A 25684-nucleotide genomic window follows, 5' to 3' on the forward strand; every position below is an offset into this window, starting at 1 on the left:
ACGCCAAAGAGCCAGGTGGGATTTGCAATGTGTCCTAAAGACAGACAATGAGGGACTCTGACACACCTCAGTAAAGGAGTTCACAGCAGATTTGTTCACAGCAGTCCTGAGAAAACCCTGCCATGTCCTGGCCCTCACTAAGCCTAGGTACTGAGGACAGACCTGTACCAGCTGGGCAGCAACACATTTGATAATACTCTGCAGTAAACTGACATCTTTGTAAACATCAGAAGTGAGAAGAACTTTTTTACTCTGTACCCCAAAGCAGATGACATGCACAGAGGCTGACCCACATTGAGGGTGGGGAACCAACGTTCAGGATGGGATTCATGAAGCATCTCCAGCAGGGTTCCACTTTCAGCCAGCACAATAGCCTCACTTTGAATTCTCCTGCCCTACCTTGCTTGGAACAGGATCCATATGGAAACGGTACTGAACATGTAGAGGGAAGCACTGACAATCAACTGGCATTGTTTCAACCACCTAATCCTGTCAGTTTTCTACTTTAGCTTTTAATGAGTTGCCAGCAGTGTGTCCTAGATTCAACACTAGTATTTGTGAAAAGAATAAAAGAAGCTGAAATGACATGAAGCAACAGAGCAGTCACCCATTTGTAAGCTATCACGTGACCTACAGAGGCTACAAGGAAGAGAATATGGTCTCTGAAGTAGCTGAAGTGAGGGCAAGTGGTCTGCTGTCTGCACCACCTAAAAATGAATGGAGGGGCAGAATAGGTATGCCATCTTCCCCTACAGATGCCAAAAGGGGAGAAACAGGACTACTAGACACACCATAATACACCAGAGAGAAGTAGTAGGCCAATGGCCCGCCCCCCAAGAAAATAATTACTGAGAATACAGCCAATTGGAGGAGAGGGTTGTGTTTGGATAGCAATATGGGGAGTCCTCAATTTCAGAGGAGCATCTGAATTTTTGAACCCTTATATGAAAATCAAACATTCTCTCAAATTTTCACATGTCCTCTTCATATATGATAAAGAAGATCCTTCAGATAGGGAACTACTTATCAGAAAAGATATGGCCTTTAATGCAGGTTTTACTGTGTATGAAACATTTTGGTACAAAAGGATCTAAACATAGTAAATCTGATGATCAGATTTCACAGCCAGATGGAAATTACAAATATCTTGCAAATATTTTTAACTTAACACATCACAGGAGAGAAAAACACCTAATGAATTACACAGTCTGCAAATACTGTTTGTACAACTGAGCCTTTGAGAAGAAGGTTAGCGTTTGTGGTTTTTTGCTAGCTACATATTGCAACTCCTTTTACCCATTTCCATGAAAGTAAACTTTGTACACTGACAGGTGAAGACTCAGGTATGTACCATACTGCCAAATCTAATCAGGGAGAACTATAATTAGCCTACCTTCAGGGCTTCTTCTTTGAATTTAAATCTTGCAGAGGTCAACCACCTTATTGCCCCAGGTTGTATGGCAAGCTGAGGGAGGTTTTATTCCAGCTTGCCAACTTCCAGCTGGAAGTTATTAGGGTTCTCTGCTACAAAAGTATCCCTAACCAGCTTTAAACATTCTACACTGTTACCAAATGTTGTGAAATCCCACAAATGAAATTAGCCAAGTTACAAACACCAAAGTCTGTTGTCGTTAAAAATGCAAACCAAGTACAGATTGCTTAAAGAACTACCAAATTATAGACTTCATTTCCAGCGTAAATTCCATTTGTATATTTACTACTTTTACATGCTGCTTTTAGTTAAAAGATGGAGTAAAATAACTCTAGAACTTTGTATAAAGGAATTTAAACAAACTCCCTCAGATCTGTTAGAATCATAGAATCATAGAATCATAGAATATCAGGGTTGGAAGGGACCCCAGAAGGTCATCTAGTCCAACCCCCTGCTCGAAGCAGGACCAATTCCCAGTTAAATCATCTTTGTTAGCTCAAAGCCAATAAATACTGTTATTCAATCTCCTTACATTTATGTAAACAATATATTAAGAGTTGTTGCCGTTGCTGTTTTTAAACAGAAGATACCAAGTGAAGACGTAGGTTTAATTCTCTTTTGAGATTTACAGCAGGAACTGGGCTGTCCAAGTCAGTTTTTAAACTCCCTTCTATGGGACTTTTTCTGGGAGGACCAAAGGAAGTTGATGATGATCCCTCTACTGTATTCTCAAGGACTGACAGTGAGCCATCTCGTCCCCTTCACGCAAAGTATTAATACCATCCAAATGTGCCAAGAACTATGGAAAGGGAGGAGGAGCACCCTCTCTTTGAGACTGCGGAAGCCCCTCCTATGAACACCACATCCTGGGACTCAGTCTGACTGAGCTGGGAAAGTATGGTCAGTCAAAGATAGGAGCAGTGATAAGCAGCCACTCCACAAAGCAGGCTTCCATGGCAAATTATAAAGTATAAGATTCACTCAGCATCAGTGTTGCTGACAGCAGTATTCACTTTATCTCTGCAGCTGAAGGTAACAATGAAGAGGGATGGACGTAACAAGCAGCTTTGGCTGGGTCAGCAATGCCAGCACATCTCATATGTTAGCAAGGAGCAATACAGAGGGGCCATAATTCCATGCTGTTCTCCACGATTCATGAGACTGGAAGAGGGGGTGTGAATAGATCTTAGGGAACTGGATCACTCTATATTTCCTGCCCCTTTCTCACAGAACTGAAACAAGTAGATAATGCTTGGGCACTCCACATGGAGAACCACAGAGTTTCAGTAACTTTTCCCATGTTTCTGTGTGGAAGAGGATGGTTTGCCTGATGTCATGGAATATACATTATACTTTATCTGTTATTCTGACTGGCCAGTGCAAGGGTGGGAATTCTCTCACTCTTTTTTTTTTTTAACATAGGTATGAACAGCACAGAACTGATACTTACACAACTTCCAGCAAGGATCTCTGCAAATACTGGAATGGAACCATCTCTCTGAGTGAACTTGTCTCTGACAAAATCATTAACCTAATAAAAATATACAATTTATGTATCACAAACAGTTTTTTACTTGAACTTTTCTGATCAATACACATTACATTTGTAACCAAACTTAATGGAACACTAGTAAGTGTTCATCATTCATGCATTTAAAGGAAACAAAGCCCAGCTGCTTCTACAAACATGGGAATGCCAGGAAAACAGACTTGTCTTTTACTACGACAAATCAGACAAAGATTAGTAAGAGACAGAATTAATTTAGAAATGGAGAAACTTACTGTGAGCTTAATGGCCTTTTCTGGAGCAACACCTATAAGCTGTGGTAACAAGCCTATAGAGATAGAGAAAATCATTAGGAAGCATTTTTTTCTATCAAAGAAAATATTACTTTTATAAGAGCCCAACACTCCTGCCTCTCCACAGGTGGAACTTCCTTTGAACTCAATGCCAGTTCTGCATGTAGAGCTGGCTGTAACATTGGCTACTGAACGTGTACTTATGCAACTGAACATCTTAATACTTCTGCTGAAATTGGCAATATAAAGGATAATTGAATCCCCCTTCCATAATCAAGTGAAACCAGAAATAGGGGTAAAAAACGGGAGGGGCTTGGAATATTTGTTTACACAATGGATCATTCAGCATTTTCATGAATATTTTAGCCTCCTTACTCAGCACCACTCTCCCATGAAGTATACAAATGAATGATTTACTCTACGAGAGAGTGAGGCTGAAGAATGTCTGTCTAATATTTTCATCCTTGCAGTACACTGAAAGCAGACTGAGCTTGGATCTCTCCTCTACAAAAGTTTATCTTGTACTTTTGATGAAGGATGTTCCCTACCTGATTTAATTTATTCACATTAAACACATAATCATGCTATTTGATAACTAAAGCAAGTTTGGTAACAACCTGTTAAATGTCAAAATTCCCAACATAAAATAAATAAAATGTGTAAGCTTGAAAGCTTGTCTCTTGCACCGACCAAATTTGCTTCAATAAAAAGATACTACCTCACCCACCTTGTCTCTGAAATAAGAGACAGTATTAGACATCTAAGCAAAGCATCGTTACACACGGCCAAATGTTGCCATTACTTAGGTGACTTGTTTAATAAAACACAAAACACACACACACAAGTTTCCTTTGCCCAAATGACAACGTACTACTCAAAATGTATGGTTTTCTTTTTTTTTCCTATTACTTAACTTACATAGTTAGAATGGATATCGAGGATCAGCATTCGGGAAAAAAGTTAGTTGTAAGTAACATTCAATTCGAATTCACTAGTTTCTCTTCAAGCACCACATGAAGTGGCACATGCAGTACTTTAGCTTTTAAACCATTAAAAATGTTGTTTACAGGCTACATTTTGGCATGCAGCAGCTGCCTAAGACAAACTAACAATTAACTTCTATATGGAGTCACAGGGCTCAATTTGCTAGAGGCTACAGCTTATCTAAGGCTTTAAAGGATTTCCATTCTTTCAGTACAACAGGGTAGCATGCACTTTAAAAATTGCTACTAATAAATGTTTTCTATTCTGTCAAGTGTGTGTGTTGATGAACCCCTAAAACATACCTTGGAGAGGCTGATGAGACGGACATTTTTTTGTTTTGTTTTGTTTTTAGACAGCCTGCAAATATTCTTGCATACATACTACTATCAGTCAAACCGAATCAACGACAAAAGTACATGACCTACTCATACACGTTTCTAGGAGCAGACTGATTTAAAAGAATAAATCAGTAGATGGCAGTCTTAACTTCCTAACATCCATGATTAGATCAGCTCCTGTTACTTTTATTCTGAATCTTCTGCATAATCATGTCAGTATAGTATATATGTTACAAAACCTGCATAAATAAAAGGTTACAAATTGTTAAAGTATTGATTTGTCCCTTTGATGATATCACTGTAGCTTTAACGAATATTAGGCTAACCTGCCAAGAGTTTTGTCATTCAACGGCCGGAACAACAGACCACCAGTTATAGGTGATATCAGACAACAACAATAAAACCACAGGTTTCCTACTGTCTTGCAAGGGTAAGGCAGGAAAAAAAAATCTATGAAAATATTATGCTATTTAAATAATAAAGAAGGTATAAAGATCCCCCACCACACTTAGCCCATTTAATTCACATAGTACCTTCCTCTAACCGAACCCACAGAAAACATGTACCTACATAGAAAGATCAACAAATAATACATGCAATGTCTTGTTTTCTTCCAACCCAGTATTTTCTGTGCAATTTACAGGCTTACTACACTGAGGAAAGGTACTTATTACATACAAAGAAAAGTTGACAATGACAAAAAGAAACACTGCCCTCCCAGCCTGAATCTCTGATCCACTGTGAAAAGAAAATCCAGCTCTACAGTGCCCACAGTTTAAAAAAACAAAAAAACCCTACTAGACAAAACACCACAAGACACACCTCCCACTGCCTTTTATGTGCTGTTAAATACATGCACACACACACTCCATAAATCTATATTTCAGAGAGCCTGAGATTCTAGCCAGAGGAACGTACAAAACATTTCAGAGTTAATTCTGGAGTTGGGTGGCAGAGTCCAGTAGCCTTATGACAGATATTAATAAAAAATAAAGAATTCCTGTAAGGGATCACTTTATTTCTATGTAATTTATGTAGTAAAAAACACACGTCACGTCTGCACTGTCCTATTCTGTCTAAATACAATTAAAATTAACACATTTATGCACACAAGAATCCACCTACAGATACACTGGGCATCTCTTCTGTGAATGCAATATAAATGTTTCTGTACTTCTACTTCTACATAATTTGAATTATGACAGTCTGGCATGGTTGTGGAAACAATCTAGCGCTATGAACTCAGTATCAGACTCTCCACAGATTTAAGTTTTTCAAGGACACAAAAATGCTAAAAACGACCATACAATCTAATTAAAAACAAGTATAGAACAGACCTAAAAATAATTTGATCACTGTTTATTTTAAGCAATACATAAAAAATGTAAAACATTGTGCATCATTCATGTAGAGAGAGTCTTTGCTTTCAAAGTGCTTGTCAAAGGTTACAAAAAGAGGCAACATTGGTACTGTTAGCAACAATCAAAACTCAGACAGCACCAAAGCCAAAAGCTCCAATGCAAAGCTATTTGACTAGAAAAGGAAATACACTAGAAAAGGAAGAGAAGTGATGGGGTTTCAGGTGAAATTTTAAATTATGAATTAAGGGGTAAAATTGTTCTTGTGAAATAATTAGCAACACGGGAAAGCAAATCTATTTACCAGTAAGATAAATTACTAGCAAGAGCCATAACAAAAGCTGTGCTACACTAACTATATCATCCCTAATATATCCCTCCCTTTGTGTTACTTTCATTGCAAGCCCCCAGAAAGACAATGTAAAAGTCGAACATTAACTACGTACCACAAATAATGAGATTATTAAAACCTCTTTAATCAGAGCAGTCTCGTTTTAACTGGATTCTCTAGTGTAAAAACTGCTCAGGGGTTATCCCTTAAATAAATTGGAAGATTACCAATGCCTCCATGGACACAGCACAATGCAGACGACCCAGACAGGGAGCATCAAGGAGGTGAGGGACTCCACCCCAAGGAAAAGAACCAACTTAAGAAGTACTCCTATGGCAGCTGGAGAAAGTTTTTGTGAACACAATTAAGTTAAACCAAATGGTAAATAAGAATACAGAGGTTGGTTAAAACACAAAGATTGCAGGTGACCAGTTAGAAGGGCCCCAACCATATAACGTGAAATAGTAACAGTCCTTTGGAATATGCCCGAGCTAAAAACATGAGATGGACCCCCTGTATTTGGGTATATTGAAGCACCTGATTGATAAAAAGCAGTTTTAATTTCTCAACTTAGACTTTAAAATCAGTATTACACTGATAATCAATTTTACAAAATATGAGACATATTCATATTTTAGAACTAATACAATAGTAGACAGCAACAAAAAACAAGGAAGGCTTCACCTAGCGAATGATGTTTAGTTTTTCCTAAGGAAACATTTACAAATCATGGAGCAAATCCCATTTATCACTCATGTGAACAGAACCATTAAAAGCATGAGACTACTTGCTTGAGTATGATGAGCAGGATTTGACCCTTAGTTCAGACATTACATTTCAAATAATTCTGTTTCTGTCTTGTATTATGTATTTCTCATCCTTCTCTAACAAATATTTGCATTAAAATAGGATCTTTGCTCCTTAGACACTCATTTGCTCCTGCTGTTTATCTCCCACCTACAGTCACAATCCTTTTTTTGCAAGATAACAATCAAGTCCACAGCACCCATAATGCCCCAGAAAATTAGGACTTCAAGCAATGTAAATAGCACTAGAGGAACAAAGATCCTGTTTTCCAAGCAAGTGTTTATAATGACACTGATCAAGGGAAGATAAATACTCAGTTCAGCTATGTGAAATAGAAGCAGAATTATTCTGATTAGCAAGAGTTTTTTTGGTGTTCCCATAAGGGGTTGGCTGTTGATGCACTGGATGAAGAAAATTACTAGATACCTTTGATTTATTCACTTACCTCTGTAAAGACCAAAAAAGCCTTCATAACGCAAAACTTTTTTAAAACAGTCATAGCTGTTTTTATACATCAATTCTCCCACAACTGAACCAGAAGAGCGCTGATTCTGCATTCGTGTCTTCACCAGGTCTATGGGGTACACAGCAGTGGCACCCACAGCTATAAGCAAAAATTACAAAACATTATTTCTACAGTACCACAGGTGTGTATGTTGCAATTGACTGTTAAAAAAAGTACTAGTTTTCTACAGCAGTGACCCAAAACATGAGGTTCTGAGGGTAATTCATGTTTACGGGCACTGCAAGGGAAAGTTGATGGCAGAACACAAGGCAGAAAAAGAAATCTTGGATGGACAACGTGGCATCCTTGGTGGATCAAAAGAATTATTCAGCCACACAGAGATTAGCACAGGATGGTACAGAATAGGCTACTGTGGTTGCAATCTTCCAGTAATGGAGATGCCACATAAGAAGGCTGTATACACTGTGAATAGTACCAATTGAAGTTAATGAGACTACTCACATTGTGAAACAGTAAACATGTGCCAGTCTTTGCTGGATCAGGAGTGTAATCCCTATGCCTCAGTTCCCCATCTGTAAAATGGACAGGATACGTCCCAACCTCACAAGGATGTTGTAAGAATAAATATTCGTATTTGTGAGGTGCACAGATATTATAGTGATGAGAACCATAGAAAAGTGAATATGTAAAATAATCTGTTCTCCGTGTTTGAAATTTGCCAAAGGTTGTAAGGACTGCAGAAAGCTCAGAATGCACTGTAACTTCACCTGTTCTGCTGCAGGGCTGGTGGGCACACGTTCAGTGGCTCTCTGAACCCTTCCTGCAAGTTGTGTGATGGATTCTGGCCCTCCCAACCCTTGAGTAGTTCTCTGCACAATGATCATTTACTCAGGCTGTGTAGGAGTAGAAGGGGTTGAATTTCACCCCAACGTTCAATATGTCTTAAGCAAAAAGCCGCTGAAATTAACAAACACAAAGCTTTCAAACGCTATTACAAAAAATGAAGGACAAAACCTTATGACACCAGTAGATCATGGATTTTTTTTAAAGGCATGTTAAAATATTCAAAAACTATATTTAAGGGGAAAATTGACAAAAGCTAACAAAATAAGAAAAAGTTTGTTTATAATTATGTAGACAGACATAGCAAAATCCTCAGTTTTGTCCCTCTCAATTTTGTTCTTATGTTTTTGGTATCACTCCCACCAAGTATAATCAATGGCGGTGCAATACTGCATGCAGAAAGCCAATGTCATTATGAACGTTTTGCCTTGAAGACTGTCTGGAGCCAGAGTTGCCACTGCAATGTTCTGCCAAGTCTTCTGATCATAGGTAAAAATAAAGAGCACTTCACAAAGCTCTCCAGTTCTTACCCTTTCAAACAATGAACTGCACCTTAGATGATCTCCATTAGTCTGGTGAGATAATATTACATTAACCCAGCCTTGAAAACAGTACACAGACATGTCACTCACCTCCAGCAACTGAGCCCAAAGTGAACCTGTAAGCAGACTCTGCTACGTGGAGCCAGATAGGCCTGCCCATACCGCCGTAAGATTGCTGGGGGGGTGAAGGGTGGGGGGAGAAGGGAGACATGATTTGGAAAACATGTGAGAAACTGAAGCAGCCTATGAACTGGCTTTTGTAAAATTAAAGAAAAAATTTGACAGAACAGCAGCTTTAGTTCAAGGGAAAAAAGACTGGATAATCCTCCTTTGGCATAAAAGAAATAGCACATTTTCAAATAAATCTCTCATATAGTTCTACCTCCTATATTCCTTGTCTGACCAAAGAAACAGTTTGAAAAATTATTTCTTTATATGAAAGGTGCATGCAGAGATGCTTTTAATTTATGATTTTTCCCTTCTGTAGGGCTCGATTCTATGAGATGGGGAGTGCCCTCTACGCCCACTGATTTCAATAAGCTTTGAGGACCTCAGAGACAGAGCTCAGCACCTCACAGGATCAAGAGCATCATCAATATAGTCTATGTTTTATCATTATACATGCATTAGATATCCATACTTAGCACATACAGCACTTTACAGTCTCAAAAGCAAGGAAAAAAGTGATCTAGTCCTCATAACACCCCTGAGAGGTTAAGAAGTTATAATTATAGGGTTGACTTTTGTTTTAAGTTATAATGATGAGCCTCAGATTTCACTGACATATGCTAGAGTAACAAAGCGGTACACGGCCTTGGAATTTTTCAATGATAGACTTAAACAAATGTACATCTGCAAGGGGAAAAGCCTACAGAGACTGATATTGTGGTGTCGACTAGTTAGAAAAAAGGTGCCACTAGCAAGCTAGTTTAACTTGCACCGATGAGGCATTCTGTAAAGTATGCAAACTGGGCCAAACAGAAATCAGTGGGGTAGAGGAGAGTTTGTTCATTGAGTGTAAGATGAATTGCACACAGAAGGAAAGGAAGATAGCAGTAAGACTAGTCCCTCCTCCCACTCCAAAAAAAGTGAATGATTCAAAATTGTGAATTGAGATCAAATGGAAATTATTGGGAATTAACTGTGTTCAAGTCAGGGAAATATCTGGTCTGGCATAGTAAGGGTGATATTTATACTTTGCCAGAGATATGCACAGTGCTCTATGGACACAAAAACCAAGACCCCAGCTCCAAGGCCTTACAATCAAAATTAGTCATCAAAGTCCCCTCTTGCTTATGCTGTGGTTGTACAAGCAAGGAGGGAAAATATCAAAAGGTGTTTAAGTAAATCTCCTTGCTCCATTCCCCCGACATTTTTAAAGCCATTTGCACTATGGCAGATGACCCCAACACTCCTGACAGTATATTTAGATCTTGCAGAGGCCCCAGGGCGTTACGGAAAGGTTTTGCTCTTAGACCACACATGAACACATGAATATGCATTAGAAGATATATGGCATTTTACTGAAAACACAGTTCCTATATCCACAGGAGTATATTTTAAAGGATCTATCGCTAAGGTTCCTTAAAAGAGTTGTGCTGAGCTTGCTGCAGCACTGGGGAGCGAAATAGCCATTGCCATGCAGCAAGCACTGCAGCAAATTCATTTAAGCAGCCCGATTGGTACTGATATTCCATTGCACAGGTACAAACTTGAAGTTATAATATATTGTACATTTTGCTTTCCTTGATTTTATTAAATAAGTGTGGAGAATACAGCAAAAATTGCAAAGATTATATAATTTTGGGGTCCACTATTCTTTTTCACTTTGATTGGGCAGATGTATTTATTTATTCATTTGTTTTTGGAGGATATTACTGTGTGTATTTCAATGAGACATTTAAAAGTTCCATCATGCATACAGTTCCAAGCAGCAACCCTTCTCATTGCTGGGCTCTGATCAGGCCAAACAGAGGGAAGGTGCAGTTTTATCTCACAACATTTTACGTCACTGATCTTTGTTAGCTTCTACTAAAATCTTGGCAGCCATCCACTGAATGGTCTCAGTAGGTCCTTGATCCCGCAATGTGTAGCATGCTGCTGAACTGCTCCACTGAAATTTGTAGGGCTTCATGCTGCTCATGAAGTACATGGTACTATATAGGATTGGCAACTATGAGATTAAGATGAGCTCACTTCTTTTAAAATATAATGAAACTTTTACAAAGGCCTTCCACAATATACACGGCCATCAAGATTTCCTTCCCCAAGATATTTCGTCCAGAATAACTCACTGGAATACAGCCTAACAGAGAAGAATGGAGAATATTCAGATATTTATCAATTGTGCACATAGATAAAAAAACCCCCATAAGATTACATCAGAAGAAAAACCTTTAGTTAAGATCAGAAATATATTTTCCCAATGGGTACAATGGAAAAGAAAGATAAATCTGAAGAATTTCCCCATGAATCAGAAAAAAATTCATACTGAAAAAAGCAACACTAAATAAATCCCAAAGTAAAATGGTGTCTCGATTTATGTAGATAAAAATAGATAAAAGCAATGAACTCCTAAAAGACTTGAAAAAGGACTAGTTCTTTTATCCCTGCACAGTTTTCTTCTGTCTTCAGCACACTTGCTTCTCTTTAATCTTTTAAAGCTAGTCTCTTCCTTGTAAGCATCAGAGTCTTATCAAAACCAATATATTATACTCAGACTTAAATTCGGATGTTAATACTCAAATTCCTTGTGAAACAAAAGTCACTTTCATCCTATTAAATGAGTGTTCACTATAGTTTGTAGTTCACTTGTGTTCAAATGTAAATAAGTATAATTAATGCTATAGCTTTCAGATCATGCATATTTATAAACAGAAAATTACTGAAGCTGTCATACCCATCTAACCACTGTATACTGATATTCAACTGCTAGGTTTAAAAAAGTCTTAAGATATGTCAACACCGAAAAAAAAGGAGCATTTTTAACATGGGTTAGCTAACTTGGGTTAAAATAGCAGTGAAGACACAGCAACTCAGCTTTTAACTCAAGCTAAAGCCTATGGGGAGCATGGAGTTGAACTTGAGCGGGTAACTTGAGTTAAAAGCCAAGTTGCCATGTCTTCATTGCTATACCCTAGTTCAGAAGACACCTTTTTTTGCACTATAGACACACTCTTACATTAATCAAATAATCAGCAAACATGTCTGACAAGCTATGTCTACACTGAGCTGTAGTGCTGACTACAGGGGTGTGAACTGCAGAGCACAAAGATTTGCACAACAACTTGGTACCTTTTCGTTCTTGCCAGCAATATTGACACAGGGCAGTTTAAGCACAACTCAAAACCTCGTAGTCTGCACTATGGAGTAGTGTAGACAAGTCCTAAGTTTCATTCATGCTAAATTTACTGAAGAGATATTTACATTAATTTTTCTACATTACATTTCGTTAATTTTTTCTAAAAAACCCCAGAATTTAGGAGTCATTTAGAGTCACCGTAGAAACATCTCTATTTTTCTTCCCAAGCATAGCTCCCCTGCAAGGTAGATACTTCTTAGACCTCATAGAATTTCTTATCCTTCTCTAGGATTTGATAACATATCCTCCCCAGTATAAATCATAGAATTCAATAAGATAATAGAGTCCAACAGAGATCAAAGTTCAGCCCCCGCCCTCGCTGATTCAGGAACAGAAAGAAAATTGACTATTCCTTCTAATCTGCATTTTTAAAAACAGAGCAGAATAGGCAGGATGAATAATGTCTTATTCCAAAAGTGGGAAGGTGGAAGGAAAATACATTCTGTGCTTATTATTATTACCATAGTGCCTAGGAACACGAGTCATGGACCAGGACACCATTGTGCTAGGCACTGTTTAAACACAGAACCAAAAAGACGGTCCCTGCCCCAAAGAGTTTACAATCTAAGTATAAGAGAGATAAGGTGGGTGAGGTAATATCTTTTATTGGTTCGACTTCTGTTGGTGAGAGAGACTACAACAAGACTGCATAATCTAAGTATAAGACAAGAGATAACAGAGGGCTATAGACAGACAGACTCACAAGGAAACAGTGAGACATTACTGGTCAGCACAATAAGCAGTGATCTCAGCACAGCAGCAGCCTAACCATTGTCAAGTGTATTTAGACATTATGACAAAGGAGAGTTTTCAGGAGGGTTCTGAAAGTGGACAATGAGACAGCTTTCAAGATATTTATGGGGAGTCCCTCCCAAGCATGAGGGGCAGCATCGGAGAAAGCACAAAAGTGCTTATCTGCAAAATCAGTAAGTGGACAATGGAGGCTGGCATCATGGGCTGATCAGAGGTGAGATTCAAGATCTTAACAGTGAATACAAACAGCTTATGTTTGATGCACTAGTGAAGGGGGAGGCAGTGGAGGGCTGCAAAGACAGGGATAACAATCAAAGTGACAGGTTAAGAAAATAATCTTTGCAACAGCATTCTGAATGGAAGATGATGATGCTACATCAAGAAAGGAAAGAAAACAGGTCCAGCTGAGCAAAACTTCCCCCCCCCCCATTCCTTTTACCACATAGGTGAGCTACAAAAATAATTCTGACTAAGGAAAAGCTACGCATTCTGTCTGAAGGCATTAATGAAAACCAAATATGACACCATAAAATGCAATGCATGTTTTTGACAGTACAGTATCTCTCAAAGTCCTTTTTATCAGTCCAGATGAACAGAAACAGATTTCTGCAGGGAAAGAAAGATGGAATGGATTGCCACAAAAGTCTACAAAATAAAGCATTACCTGTACGTAACTTTTGTAGACTCCTATTTCATCAGCTCAGGTACGTATTTACCCATAAGGATTTAAACAAAGTGGTAACAGGGAAGAACACTCCAGAAACTGATTCTGCTCAACTGTCAAATCCATGTCAGAGAAGGTGACCAAAATGTATATGATGAGCCACAGGTTGTGCACAGAATTTCATCATAAATCACTCTGCTCAAGACCATACCCTCCATGGGACAATCTCTCAACCACAGCAGCTGAATAGGTTGAACATTTCCTCAGGGACTGATCCAAGGCTTGGACTTCTGTGGTCTTTCTTGTAGATTCAAAGAAATCTGTTTCCAATACACATACTTTAAACCAACTGAGCTGAGGAGTTCCAGCAAGGGGCTTTATAAAGTCCTTGATTACTCTTAAAGCTCTAGAGATTTCAGGGAAGTCTTTGTATTTTTGGAGATGGTAACCCACATGGCCACTAGACTAGGTAGACACTCACAACATACTGTGCATCTGGAGAAGAAATCTCTGCTCACTCATTAATGCAGTGTCACTGGGACACATTTCTGGGATCATCTTTTTTTCATCTGGCAGAAAGCTATACAGCATTGTATGCATTTGACAAATCCATCCTGGCTGCTTAAAGAAACTAGTAATATATCTTTCTCAGTTCTCACTTTCTGCACCAGTTCTTGGGTCTTTTATATAGGATGGCAAAAACAGGGTGCTCTGATTCACAGTTCCAAACATGGTAACAATGGTGTAAGCCATATGGTAGACAAGGCTCAGGTGTTTTTAACCACCATATTAATTATCTCTACTTAGTACATACTCCACCCTTCCCATCACGAGTGGAGGTACACCACTGCACAATGATGGAGAATTAGGGTTCCATCTTTGTCAGTGTCAACACTGTGGTGACAGGCACTCTAAAAATTCCAAAGGTCAACTAAAGGATAGATAGGTTTCAGAGTAGCAGCCGTGTTAGTCCGTATCTGCAAAAAGAAAAGGAGGACTTGTGGCACCTTAGAGACTAAAAAATTAATTTGAGCGTAAGCTTTCGTGAGCTACAGCTCACTTAATCAGATAGATAGTAGCTAAATCACTCTGATTTTCAGAAAGTGGGGACCTAGAAAAGGGAAACGATGGTAATCCACTGAGCACTTAAGCCAGAAATACAGAGCATGGGTGTCTGTGCACATAAAGAAGCTGAAGAATTTATCTCTGTTTTACGTAACAAGGAAAAAGGATATGGAGACATCCTTTGGTCAGAAGGCAAGAGTTCAGGGAAACACTGGATTTAGCTGTACCTTCTTGAAAGACTTACTTTTAAAGGTACAGCTCCATATTTCTAGAAAGAAATAGACTTTCTATCTATACTTTATAGACTAAAAGTATAAATAAAACCATTTAGGCTCAAGTACTGCATTTTTTCTTTGATTTTTCAGCTCAGAGCACAGTTAGTATTCAATGTAAACAATCACAGTCAGGGCAGCATGATTATGTAATCATTTAATCTGCCACATACATGTCCTTCTTTCTGAATTTGCTGCCTAACCGTGTTTCAGGGCTTGTCTTCACTGCAAAGTTAGCCTAGCTCGAGTGACAGCAGTCACTGCAAAAACACTGGAGATGCAGAGAGCAACTGTACTAGCAGCACAAAGTAGCTGAGGCCTGGTATAGTATGCTGCCTTGTGTTGACCTAGTTAAGCATGTGTCTACACTTAAATTTGTCTCACACGGATGTAAGTACTCCATTACGCCGACATAGTAAGACCTGAGCAGTGTTGAGTCATAGTTGATTAACTCAGGTTGAGACAACACAAATGTAGACACTGCGTTATCTATGTTGACCCGAACAGTCCTCTAGCAGATGTCCCACAATGACTGACACTGACCGCTCCAATCACAGTTGTGAACTCCACTGCCCAGGGGTCACGGAGACCAGAAGACCTGTTCCCTTTAAAACCCTGTGAATTTAAATGCCTTTTCCTGGTAGTCCACCTTGGCAAGCACACCTAGCAACTCTCCACTGTTGTGCATAACTGTCCAGCTGACCATGCCGGCTATGTACGTCAGATGCGCTCCAGCCCAGAGTCAACAGGAGATATTGGATCTACCTTATGGGGAGAAGAGGCTGTGCAGGCACAGCTAAGGATCTGCCGTAGTAATGTGGACATCTACGAGGGGATGTGGGAAAATAGGTATGACATGGATCAGTGGCTGTGCTCCGTGAAAGTGAAGAACCTGCGGCAGACATACCAGAAGGCAGGAAGACCAACAGTTGATTGAGTGCCGAGCCACAGACTTGCTGCTTTTACAAAGAGTTGCATGCCATACTTAGCAGACACCTCACCACCATCCTGCACACCTCCATGGATACCTCAGAGAAGTCTAAGTCACCGGCCCTTGGCAGGAACAGGGAGGAGGAGGAGGACAGGAGACATGCGAGTCATGGTGGTGGTGCGGGGGGTGCTCCAACTATGCTACGAGCCAGGATCTGTTTGTGACTCCACAGCAGTCCAGCCAGTCCCGGTGGTCAAGACCGATGCAGAGGAAGGAACTTTGAGTAAGACTGTACATTTATTTCCCATTACAGCAATGGCACCCCCACCTTGGCAGGACACAATTACTGACTTTTCATATATTTACTCATACTAGAAGAGGTAGCAGTACAACAAAGAGAGTGTAACATGCCACACAGGATACAGAGCCCTGACTTGTAAAAACACCTAAATCTAAAGTATATAAAACTTCCATGAAACGAAACCACACAAATCTATGAAGGAAGATCTCAGGTGCAGGACCAGCTCTAGGCACCAGCAAAGCAAGCACATGCTTGGGGCGGCCCAATTCCAGGGGCAGCATTCCGCCACCCTTTTTTCTTTTTTTTGGCTTGGGTAGGGGCGGCAAAAAACCTAGAGCCAGCCCCGCTCAGGTGAAGTAAAGAGTTAACATTCTGAAGCTGTATTTTCCATCCTCCAATTCTACATTTTTCATCAGCCCCACACAAACAGGATTCTCCTGTTGCTATGTAAATCACAAGAGCTAATGAGTATCAAATAACATTAGCAAGATTCAGTGAGCATTCTAAACAAACCATCCAAGTCAATCACCATGGAAGATGATTACTCCAACTAATCTCTCAAAGGAGAACACATTTATCAGCCTTACATGCTGTATACACAAGTATATGCACAACATAAAGATAGAGCTTTATTATGGAGCTCAATATGGAAGTGTACTAAAACAGAAATAAAACTCAAAGTGTACTTCCAAACTAGTATTTATTTAAGGATGGATTTTAACAGAAAATTCCAGATATTTTCAGGAGTTAGTGGATATGTTTTTAATTGGTTTATTAACAATAGTGGGAAATCCAAGTGTACAGACAGTTCATCAGAGGGTTTAACGGTTTCATAAGTTTCTTCTCTAGTACAAAAAATATCTCATATTTTGATTAAAATCTATAAGCATTTACTCAATGAATGATTTGTTTCAGGAAGTAATGTTTTAAAACATTCTTACAATTTCAGTCCAATTATAAAAAAATGTAATAAGAACTTCCCTTAAAATCTAGTGCCTAGACAACAAAAACATCACTAATGTCAGAGGGATCCAACATGTTTTCTTTATATTCAAGAGAGAAAAGAAAATCTGTAAAATCTGGGAACAGATTTTCTTTTCTTTTCTTTTTAAACTATAAGCACAGATTTGAGTTTTGTAGAAGTCTTTTTAAGGCAAATAGATCTAATTTTCATAAGCAAATATTCAGAAGTTTTATAAATTGCCAACTTCTAAATGTTTCCTTCAGTTTAGCATTTTCACAATTGACTGTACACATGATATCACTCCTACCTACCTGCCGCTGGAGTTCTGCCAAGTTGTAAGGCAAGGCACCTTCAGCCAGTGGTGTTATTCTCTCAATATCTGACAAAGTTAAACGCCTTCAGACAAGCCCAAGGAAAATAAATCATTGTTAGCCAAAATCATAAACAAATCTCAGCAAGCACCTTTTCCTCAACAGACTAGATTATGGCTTTATATATTATTTGTTATATTTCAGGTATTCCTAAGTACTTTACTAAGTACTGTTGCAGGATCCAATCTTGGGAGTTATAAGCATTTCTGCTCTCATTGTCCTCAGTGGGAATAAAGGGAACTCAGCATTACCCAGGTTTGGGCCCTTGCATACTGGTAATATAGGGTCTGCACTCTGTAAATGGAGCAGCCACCACGTACCCCATAATAACTCACATGCTGCAATCTAGTCAAGACACCTCTCACACTTCAAGTTTACACCAGCAATCTGTGTATTACAAGTTTTTTGAAGCAGGGAGTGTATTTTGTTATTTTACACCATATACTGATTATCTGATGACTGCACTATACATATACTTATACACCACTCACCCCCCAGCACAGTCAGCAGTCATCAAATAATCCATATATACGTAATATATGAATATATACGTAAAACAAATCTATTTTAAAGTAAATATAAATAGGGTGGAAAGACTAATATGAATGATTATGATAGTTATAAATTACCCTGTAGCATTGTATAAGTCTGAAAGTTGATAGAGAATATCGATTTCCAGCGGTGTCACTTGTCCAAATTTGATTGCAGCCTGGGAAAACTCCTCTGGATTTAAGAGGAAGGGGAAAATAAGGTAAATGATCCTGAATCATTTATCACATTTTCACTTTAAATAGAATGAAATGAGCCAGAATTAGTACCACATCTATTTCAGAACAGCAGCTTCAATCACAGAGTAAATCTGATCTTGCAACTCTTACTTATGCAAGTAGTCCCCATTGAAATCTATAGCAATTCTCCTATCAGCAAAGTCCATAGATCAGATCCAGTATTTGGGGCTCTACTGTAAAAGCAGACAATGGTATAATTTATGGATGAACCAATCAGCATTAAAACTAGCACAATCATTTCACTGTTCCTTCCTCCCCTAGCTCTCATTGTTCCCAGGTTTGGATAAGTGCCTATCCACACTACAAATACAATTTGTAACACATCCATGACACTCCTCTGATCAGTTACAGAAAACATGGTTTAGTAGTATCTATAAAACAAGTTTTTCACAAGATAATCATGTGAGCCACGTTTGTGCATTCACATTTACCAAAATAGTTAGGTAGTGATGTATCAGTACAAACTGGAGAATCTGGACAGGTGTCCCATCCTACCATCCAAAGACAGACGGTGCCCAGAGCTTATGAACATAGAGCAGCACACATGGGGTATTGCACTCTTAGATGTCTAACTTCATAAGAACTGGAAGGAAAAGGGGTGGGGCCAACCCAGAAGATATAGTTAGTGGGTCCCATCCACAGATGGGAAATAGCTATGTTATGAAATGGTTACAGAAAGCCAATCAATCCAGGCCAGTGGCAAAGTTGAATCACAGTTAACTTGCACGCTTGCTAACAGTATTAGCCTTATTGTATGTGTGGAAACAAATTATATTTAGCGCACACCATGCCATTAAACGGTTACAAACTCCGCTAAAATTGTGTGGAAAGAGCTACAGTAGCACACAGGAACAGCCAACAGGACACAGAGTTTCTGATTAAGTATTTTTGTTATTGTTAAAGCATACCCATTCTGCCATAGTTGCCATATTCCCCAGACTTTTCTACGCTCTATGTAAACACTTATCACTACCATAAGAAGGTCCACATTGCAGTGGTATCCCCAGGATATCAGAACCAGTCAAGGCTCTTGTCAGAACCCTGACAACTCTTCTCCTTAAAGAGCCAGCTAGAACCCCCTGCTGGCCTGTGAAGTCTGGAGTTGAGCAGGAGAAGCACATTCAGAATCAAACTTGAAATATTTGCATAGCTGTGCTAAACCTCCATATTACTAGATTTACTAGTCTTAATCCATATACAGTATAAAAAAGACACACTTTATAGATCTGAAAATTAATAAAATATAGTAAATTTATTTTACCTTTTGTGACCTCAATATCTTTCCTTGTAGCTGCTATAATACTGTATATCTTTCTAACGAGTTCCATGTTATTCAGCAGGGCATTAAAAGCATTGAAATAGGAGAAGCTGACCTGATGTGAAATAGTTCCGCCTGCTACCTTAAAAACATAAATAAAAAAAAAGATAAAACACAGATCCTGATATGTGGTTAGGATTCAGCTGATAGCCTTAAACCCATTGACAACCCAAGAGAGCTTTACTGTAAATTAACATCCATCTGGACATGCAAGAAAAGATTAAGATATATTTCCATCGTAGTAGTTATATCCTGTTTTTTTAGTGATACCAGTGAGGGGGTCATTATTACATAGAAAGGGTACTATGGTTTTTGATGCAATAAAAATAATCAGGAAACAACTGTAGAATTACTGTTAAACTTTTTTGTAGAATGCGTTGTTCTAGATTTTTCCAACAGTGAAATTTGCGTATGTTTTATTTTAGATAATTTATAGCAATAGTTAACAGTGTTAACAATTAACCTTAGAAGTTGAAATTAACACAAATCCTTACTTTCCAAACTAAGACACCTTCCCCCATCCAGCAAAATACTTAAGTGTATAAATAGTCCCCATTGACTTCAATGGGACTTCTCATGTATTTAAGATTAATCACATGCTTAATTTGTTTGCTGGACTGGGGACTTGTCTATAAAGAGCAGTGAGCCAAAAGATGGGCAAATTCTGACTCACATGAATAGTCCTATTACAGTAAATACGACTACTCACATGAGTACGAATTTGCAGGATCTGGACCACATTTCATGTCACTAGTTATAATACTGTTTACATTGCAAATTTCAGCTCAAATTTTTTATTTACTGTGACAGAGTATACAAACCCCATACAAGGTGGGAAGTGGTTAATGAGAACCTGTGGGCGCAATTAGCCCCATCCTGCTTCACTTGCAAGAAGTGCCAAGCCTGGAGGAACTTAAAAGGGGAAACATTCCGTGCAGGGGCTGACTGGGAAGAGAAGAAGGCCTCTTGAAGGAAGGCCTGATTAGGACCAGGGCCTACCCCAGAACTGACTGAAAAAAAGGCCTGGCCAGAGCCAAAAAATAACAAGACACAGTTAGACCTGAGCCTCCCTAGGGGTATGTAGGCCTGGCAAGGGACTCATATATGTTGTCTGTACCCAGAGCTATGGATTTTTTCCTTTTGGGATCTGTGAAGGAGTGCACCCAGGAAGGAGCTGGTGGAAAGGCCTAGAAGCAGGCCACAGTAGGAAGCAGTGGATACAAATAGGCAGACCGTAGCTGTTTATTACAAGGTCCCTGGGCTGAAACCTGGAGTTCAGGGAGCACCTGGGTTCCCCTACTAACAAAAGTAGTGGGGAGGCCCCTGGATATAAGGGCTGGAAAGGACTTAAGCCTGTAGCTGGGATGAAAACCCAACATAAAGTCACTGGGCGACAGCCATACGGGATTATGTTTACCCCAAAAGAGGTGGGACCATACAGAGGTCCCTGGCTGGAGGGCCAAGTCATGAGAACAGCAGACCACTGCACAGAAGGCATCTAATGAGAAGACACTACTATGAAATGCCAAGCCATAAGAACGTGCACCTATGGTGACTCACCTCACTGACTCTTACAAAAAGGAAAATACTCAGCTATTCATGACAAACAATCTTGCTTTCAGTAATGCAGAATAACTTGTACTTTATCATCATTATGAGGGCTGTCAAGCAATTAAAAATAATTAACCATGATTAATCGCGCAATTAAAAAATTAATTGTGATTAATCGTACTGTTAAAACAATAATAGAATACCATTTATTTGGTATTCTGGTGACACTGTAAATAAGAAGAGGACAGCATTATCTCCTATAAATGTAAACAAACTTGTTTGTCTTAGTGATTGGCTGAACAAGAAGTAGGACTGAGTGGACTTCTAGGCTCTGAAGTTTGCATTGTTTTGTTTTTGAGTGCAGTTATGTAACAACGAAAAAATCTACATGGGAAAGTTGCACTTTCACAACAAAGATTGCACTGCACTAGTTTTATGAGGTGAATTGAAAAATACTATTTCTTTTGTTTATCATGTTTACAATGCAAATATTTTTAATAAAAATAATATACACTTGATTTCAATTACAACACAGAATACGAATATGAAAATGTAGAAAAACATCCAAAATATTTAATAAATTTCAATTGGTATTCTATTGTTTAACAGTGTGATCAAAACTGTGATTAATCGCAATTAATATATTTTTAGTTAATCACGTGAGTTAATTGTGATTAATCGACGGCCCTAATCAGTATTACTTCTATAAAAACACTATATTGCATAAAAACCCTATGTGAGCAATGAATGGTACTGCATTGTCAGTATTGCTAATGAAGAGGAAGATAAGGCGTGTGTTAAGAATTTTAGATATATATCAATTAAATTACAAACTCTCACTTGAATAGCACTTATATTTAAGACATTATTTTCTTTACACTTACTGAAACTAGATTTTCTTCCACAAACGGACTTAGCATATGCGAACGAATGGTAGCCATGATGTCACTAAAGTCCAGTCCAGTAATCATACCAGTTTTGTTTTTGTCTTTCAGTGCAAAGGCTTGTCTTGCATGTTCTGACTGTAGCTCCTGAAATACGAATTAGAAATATCACATTAAGAATATGAGTCCATACACCCAGTGTGCATGGAACTCCCACTGTCTTCATCCACCTGCCTAAGAGTGTGCATGCAAATGTTATACTCTATATAAAAATACAACAGTAGTTTAAGTAAAAGCGCTCAACAAACTGATTCATCCCAAAAAACTCCAATCCAAAATGGAAGCCAAAAAGTCTTCCCACCACTCCCACCCATTCATCTTTGCTGTCACAAGAAAATCAAAGGAGAACAATTAGAGTTTGAAATGTCATCAAATCTGGGCTTTGGTGAATTGAAGCACAAAGGACTGTTCACATTTCGAACCCAATGCCCTGCCTGCAGCCTGCTCAATGTTAAACCAGGGAGCTGTTAGCCAATGCTCCTCCAATGATGTGTTATGCAGTACATAAAAGGTTGTTACAAGGAGGAGAGAGAAAAATTGTTCTTCTTAACCTCTCAAGATAGGACAAAAAGCAATGGGCTTAAATTGCAGCAAGGTCAGTTTAGGTTGGAAATTAAGAAAAACTTCCAAACTATCAGGACAGTTAAGCACTGGAATAAATTTCGTAGGAGGGTTGTGGAATCTCCATAATTGGAGATTTTTAAGAGCAGGTTAGACAAACGCTTGTCAGGGATGGTCTAGATAATACTTAGTCCTGCCATGAGTTCAGGGGACTGGACTAGATCACCTCTTGAGACCTCTTCCATGAGGAGAGTGCTGATCTCTCAGGTATTCAGGACTGAACACAATTAGGGTTTTATAGGTTAAAATTATCACCTTGAATTGTCCTGAAAATAAACTGGAGGCCTGTGAAGATTCCAGAATACAAGTTTAGCATGCTCCCTGAGAGAAACATCTCTTTACAAGTGGGTCACTGCATTTTATACCATCTAATGTTTACAAATGAATTTAAAAAGAGTAGCCTCATATAAAGCACACTGCAGCAATCTAATCCCAAAGTGACAAAAGCATGGATCACTCTAGTGAGACCCATATAAAAAAAACTGCATCCTTCTAGCCATGCATAATAATAAAGCACACACTCAACTCCCATTATTCCTAGAGGTCTAGAAGCAGCTGGGAATCCAAAATATTCCCAGGTTATTAACCAGAGTAACAAAAGGCATGCAAAATTTTCCAGCTGATACCCACTGAACTAAATATTCTGGTTAGTTTCCCCAACCTACCAGTACTACCTCAGTCTTGTCTAGATTGAGCTGCAACCAGCTTGCCCTCATCCAGACTCTGATCTCAGCACAACACAGACTAAGCCAGCTGAATGCAGTAGCAGGTCTGATAATTTGCATGGGCTTGCCAGAGCTGAGCCCTGGCACTTCTAGGCTTGGCAGTTCATAGCCCTGGCACCTCTGGGATTGCTGCATCAGTTATGAATGTAAAAAAATTGCTTAAGCCACGACACCTTTCATTACAAATTAAGCACTGGACAGAACCCTGCTGTATCCCAGAAGAGAGCTTCCTTGGGGCTGCCCAGGATACTGCTCTGGGTTATCTCAACAAAAATTGCCACTCAGGATATGTGAACAGTGTATTGTTGCCCAAAACCCTTATCATCCACATTCAAAGCCCTAAAGCCACATCTAGGGATGTACTGAACCCCAGCTCACATGTTTGTGTAAGGGTATACTGAGCTGTGACCCACCACTCCCTTACCACCTACTGTACAGTGTGGGCGCAGCAGAGGTATCTGGGCTTGAGTTTAGATGACACTCCACTGCCATTCCCACAATTCCTTGTACCACTATCTTCTGCATACCTCCCACAATTTTACTGCATTTCTTCCATACACACCATGGACTTTAGAACCTATCTAACCAAACTCTTTATTTTGTAGAATGCCCTCAGTATCTATATCCTAAACTATCATTACAAGCCATATAACCAATCTAATTCAACACCCTGTACTTTCCTGCAATTATTTCCAAAAACAAAGCAATTTAATTTCACAGGCCAGCCGAGGAATTACGTCAATTATGGAATTTTAATTTTCTTTAGGCCTAAAAGCCAGAAACCACAACAAAAATATAATATGAGTTGATCATTTCAAATTATATAGAATTCAATTACCTACATAAATTTGCAAAATCTTTTCCCCTTAATTACAATGCACAGCTGTCCACATTCTCCTTCTTTCCTTTTCTCTTAGCTGACAACTCCTTTTTCCCCTCTAATGTGAAATATGGTTCTGGGAGTGAATACTTTTAAAGTCCTCTCCCCACAGGATTCTTCAGCAAACCTTTGAAAGGAAGACTTCTGGCTTACTGCAAGTTTGGCACAAGGGTCTTAAACTTCTGAGGTGCAGTAGTGTATATTATGGGGAAATGTAATAGGAAAAACTTTATGAAGCTAAATGAAAAATTAATCAATACAACAAAGTATCAAGGGAAGCTATGGAGTAACAGCCAGTGGAGATATTCAGGTCCCAATCCTTTTCCCATTGAAATCAGTTTTGCCACTGAACTCCAACGGGAGCAGGACCAGACACCCACACTCATCAATGAGGGGATGTTTTAGAAACAAAATTAATCCTGCCCTCCAACAGGGTGGTGGACCAAAGTCTAATGCACTGTATGTGATCCTATTATATAATCTGTATGGTACAGTGATAGTTTAGCTCTGTTCTGATTAGTCTATCTGGACAACAAATTTCTCACCACCATGTAATAAAACTAATTTATAATGGCATTAATACAGCACAAATGACAGAGCTGACGGCCAATTATGCACAGAAAGAAAAATAAATAACTGACCTGCAGAAACTGTGTAAACTCCGAGTAGGTAAGGTTCTTCTTCCTGTTATGTCCAAAATGCAGTCGAATAAACTCACAATCCCAATTAAAAGGGATTTGATGATGAATAATGGTCTGTCCAAAAATTTCTTTGACATTTTCTTGGGAGGGGAAAAAAAGCAAATGAGTTGTAGGATAAAATAATTCACCCCTGCCTAAATGTTCCTGGTAGAAAATAAGAAGTTTTATAAGGCCATTTAGAAAGTGTTGTAGTCTGGTCACTTTAGAATAATTTCTAAGTTATATATTCAGAGCCACGTGTAAGAACACATTTACTACAGAATTTAATACCCAAAATTGTACATTACTATGTAAAGCCATGGAATTAATAATTTCATATTTAATTTTAATTAAGAAGCAATTTCTCTTGTAGCACTATAAATAGTTGCTATTTTGTACTCTGATACAGAAATCAATAGTAATTCCCCATTTCTGCAAGGAGTCAAATTAAGCCTTTTATCAAAAACATGAATACCTGCATCACTGTCTAATGCAATATTTGTCATACTAAGTATGGTTTGATTGAAACTTGATTATTACATTCACACTAGCCTGAATATGTCTATTGAAGATAGGCATAAGAAATGCCACCTA

At 38.7% G+C, this 25684-nt stretch overlaps 1 protein-coding gene across 5 annotated transcripts in view; it reads right to left on the bottom strand.

Annotated features, from left to right (window-relative positions):
• SLC25A12 (solute carrier family 25 member 12) overlaps nucleotides 1-25684 on the bottom strand; it is a 68289-nt gene that overhangs the window by 15763 nt on the left and 26842 nt on the right. For all 5 annotated transcript variants that reach the window (XM_048868549.2, XM_048868551.2, XM_048868552.2 and 2 more), the window contains 9 exons: nucleotides 25052-25191; nucleotides 22125-22271; nucleotides 19633-19771; nucleotides 18213-18306; nucleotides 17524-17608; nucleotides 8992-9076; nucleotides 7496-7654; nucleotides 3215-3267; nucleotides 2883-2963 (listed from right to left, as the gene is read on the bottom strand). In XM_048868549.2, coding sequence (XP_048724506.2) covers nucleotides 2883-2963; nucleotides 3215-3267; nucleotides 7496-7654; nucleotides 8992-9076; nucleotides 17524-17608; nucleotides 18213-18306; nucleotides 19633-19771; nucleotides 22125-22271; nucleotides 25052-25191 — 983 coding nt within the window. The remainder of the gene's footprint in view (nucleotides 1-2882; nucleotides 2964-3214; nucleotides 3268-7495; nucleotides 7655-8991; nucleotides 9077-17523; nucleotides 17609-18212; nucleotides 18307-19632; nucleotides 19772-22124; nucleotides 22272-25051; nucleotides 25192-25684) is intronic.

The sequence above is a fragment of the Caretta caretta genome, chromosome 11 (genome assembly GCF_965140235.1).
Source record: "Caretta caretta isolate rCarCar2 chromosome 11, rCarCar1.hap1, whole genome shotgun sequence".
Lineage (NCBI taxonomy): Eukaryota > Metazoa > Chordata > Testudines > Cheloniidae > Caretta > Caretta caretta.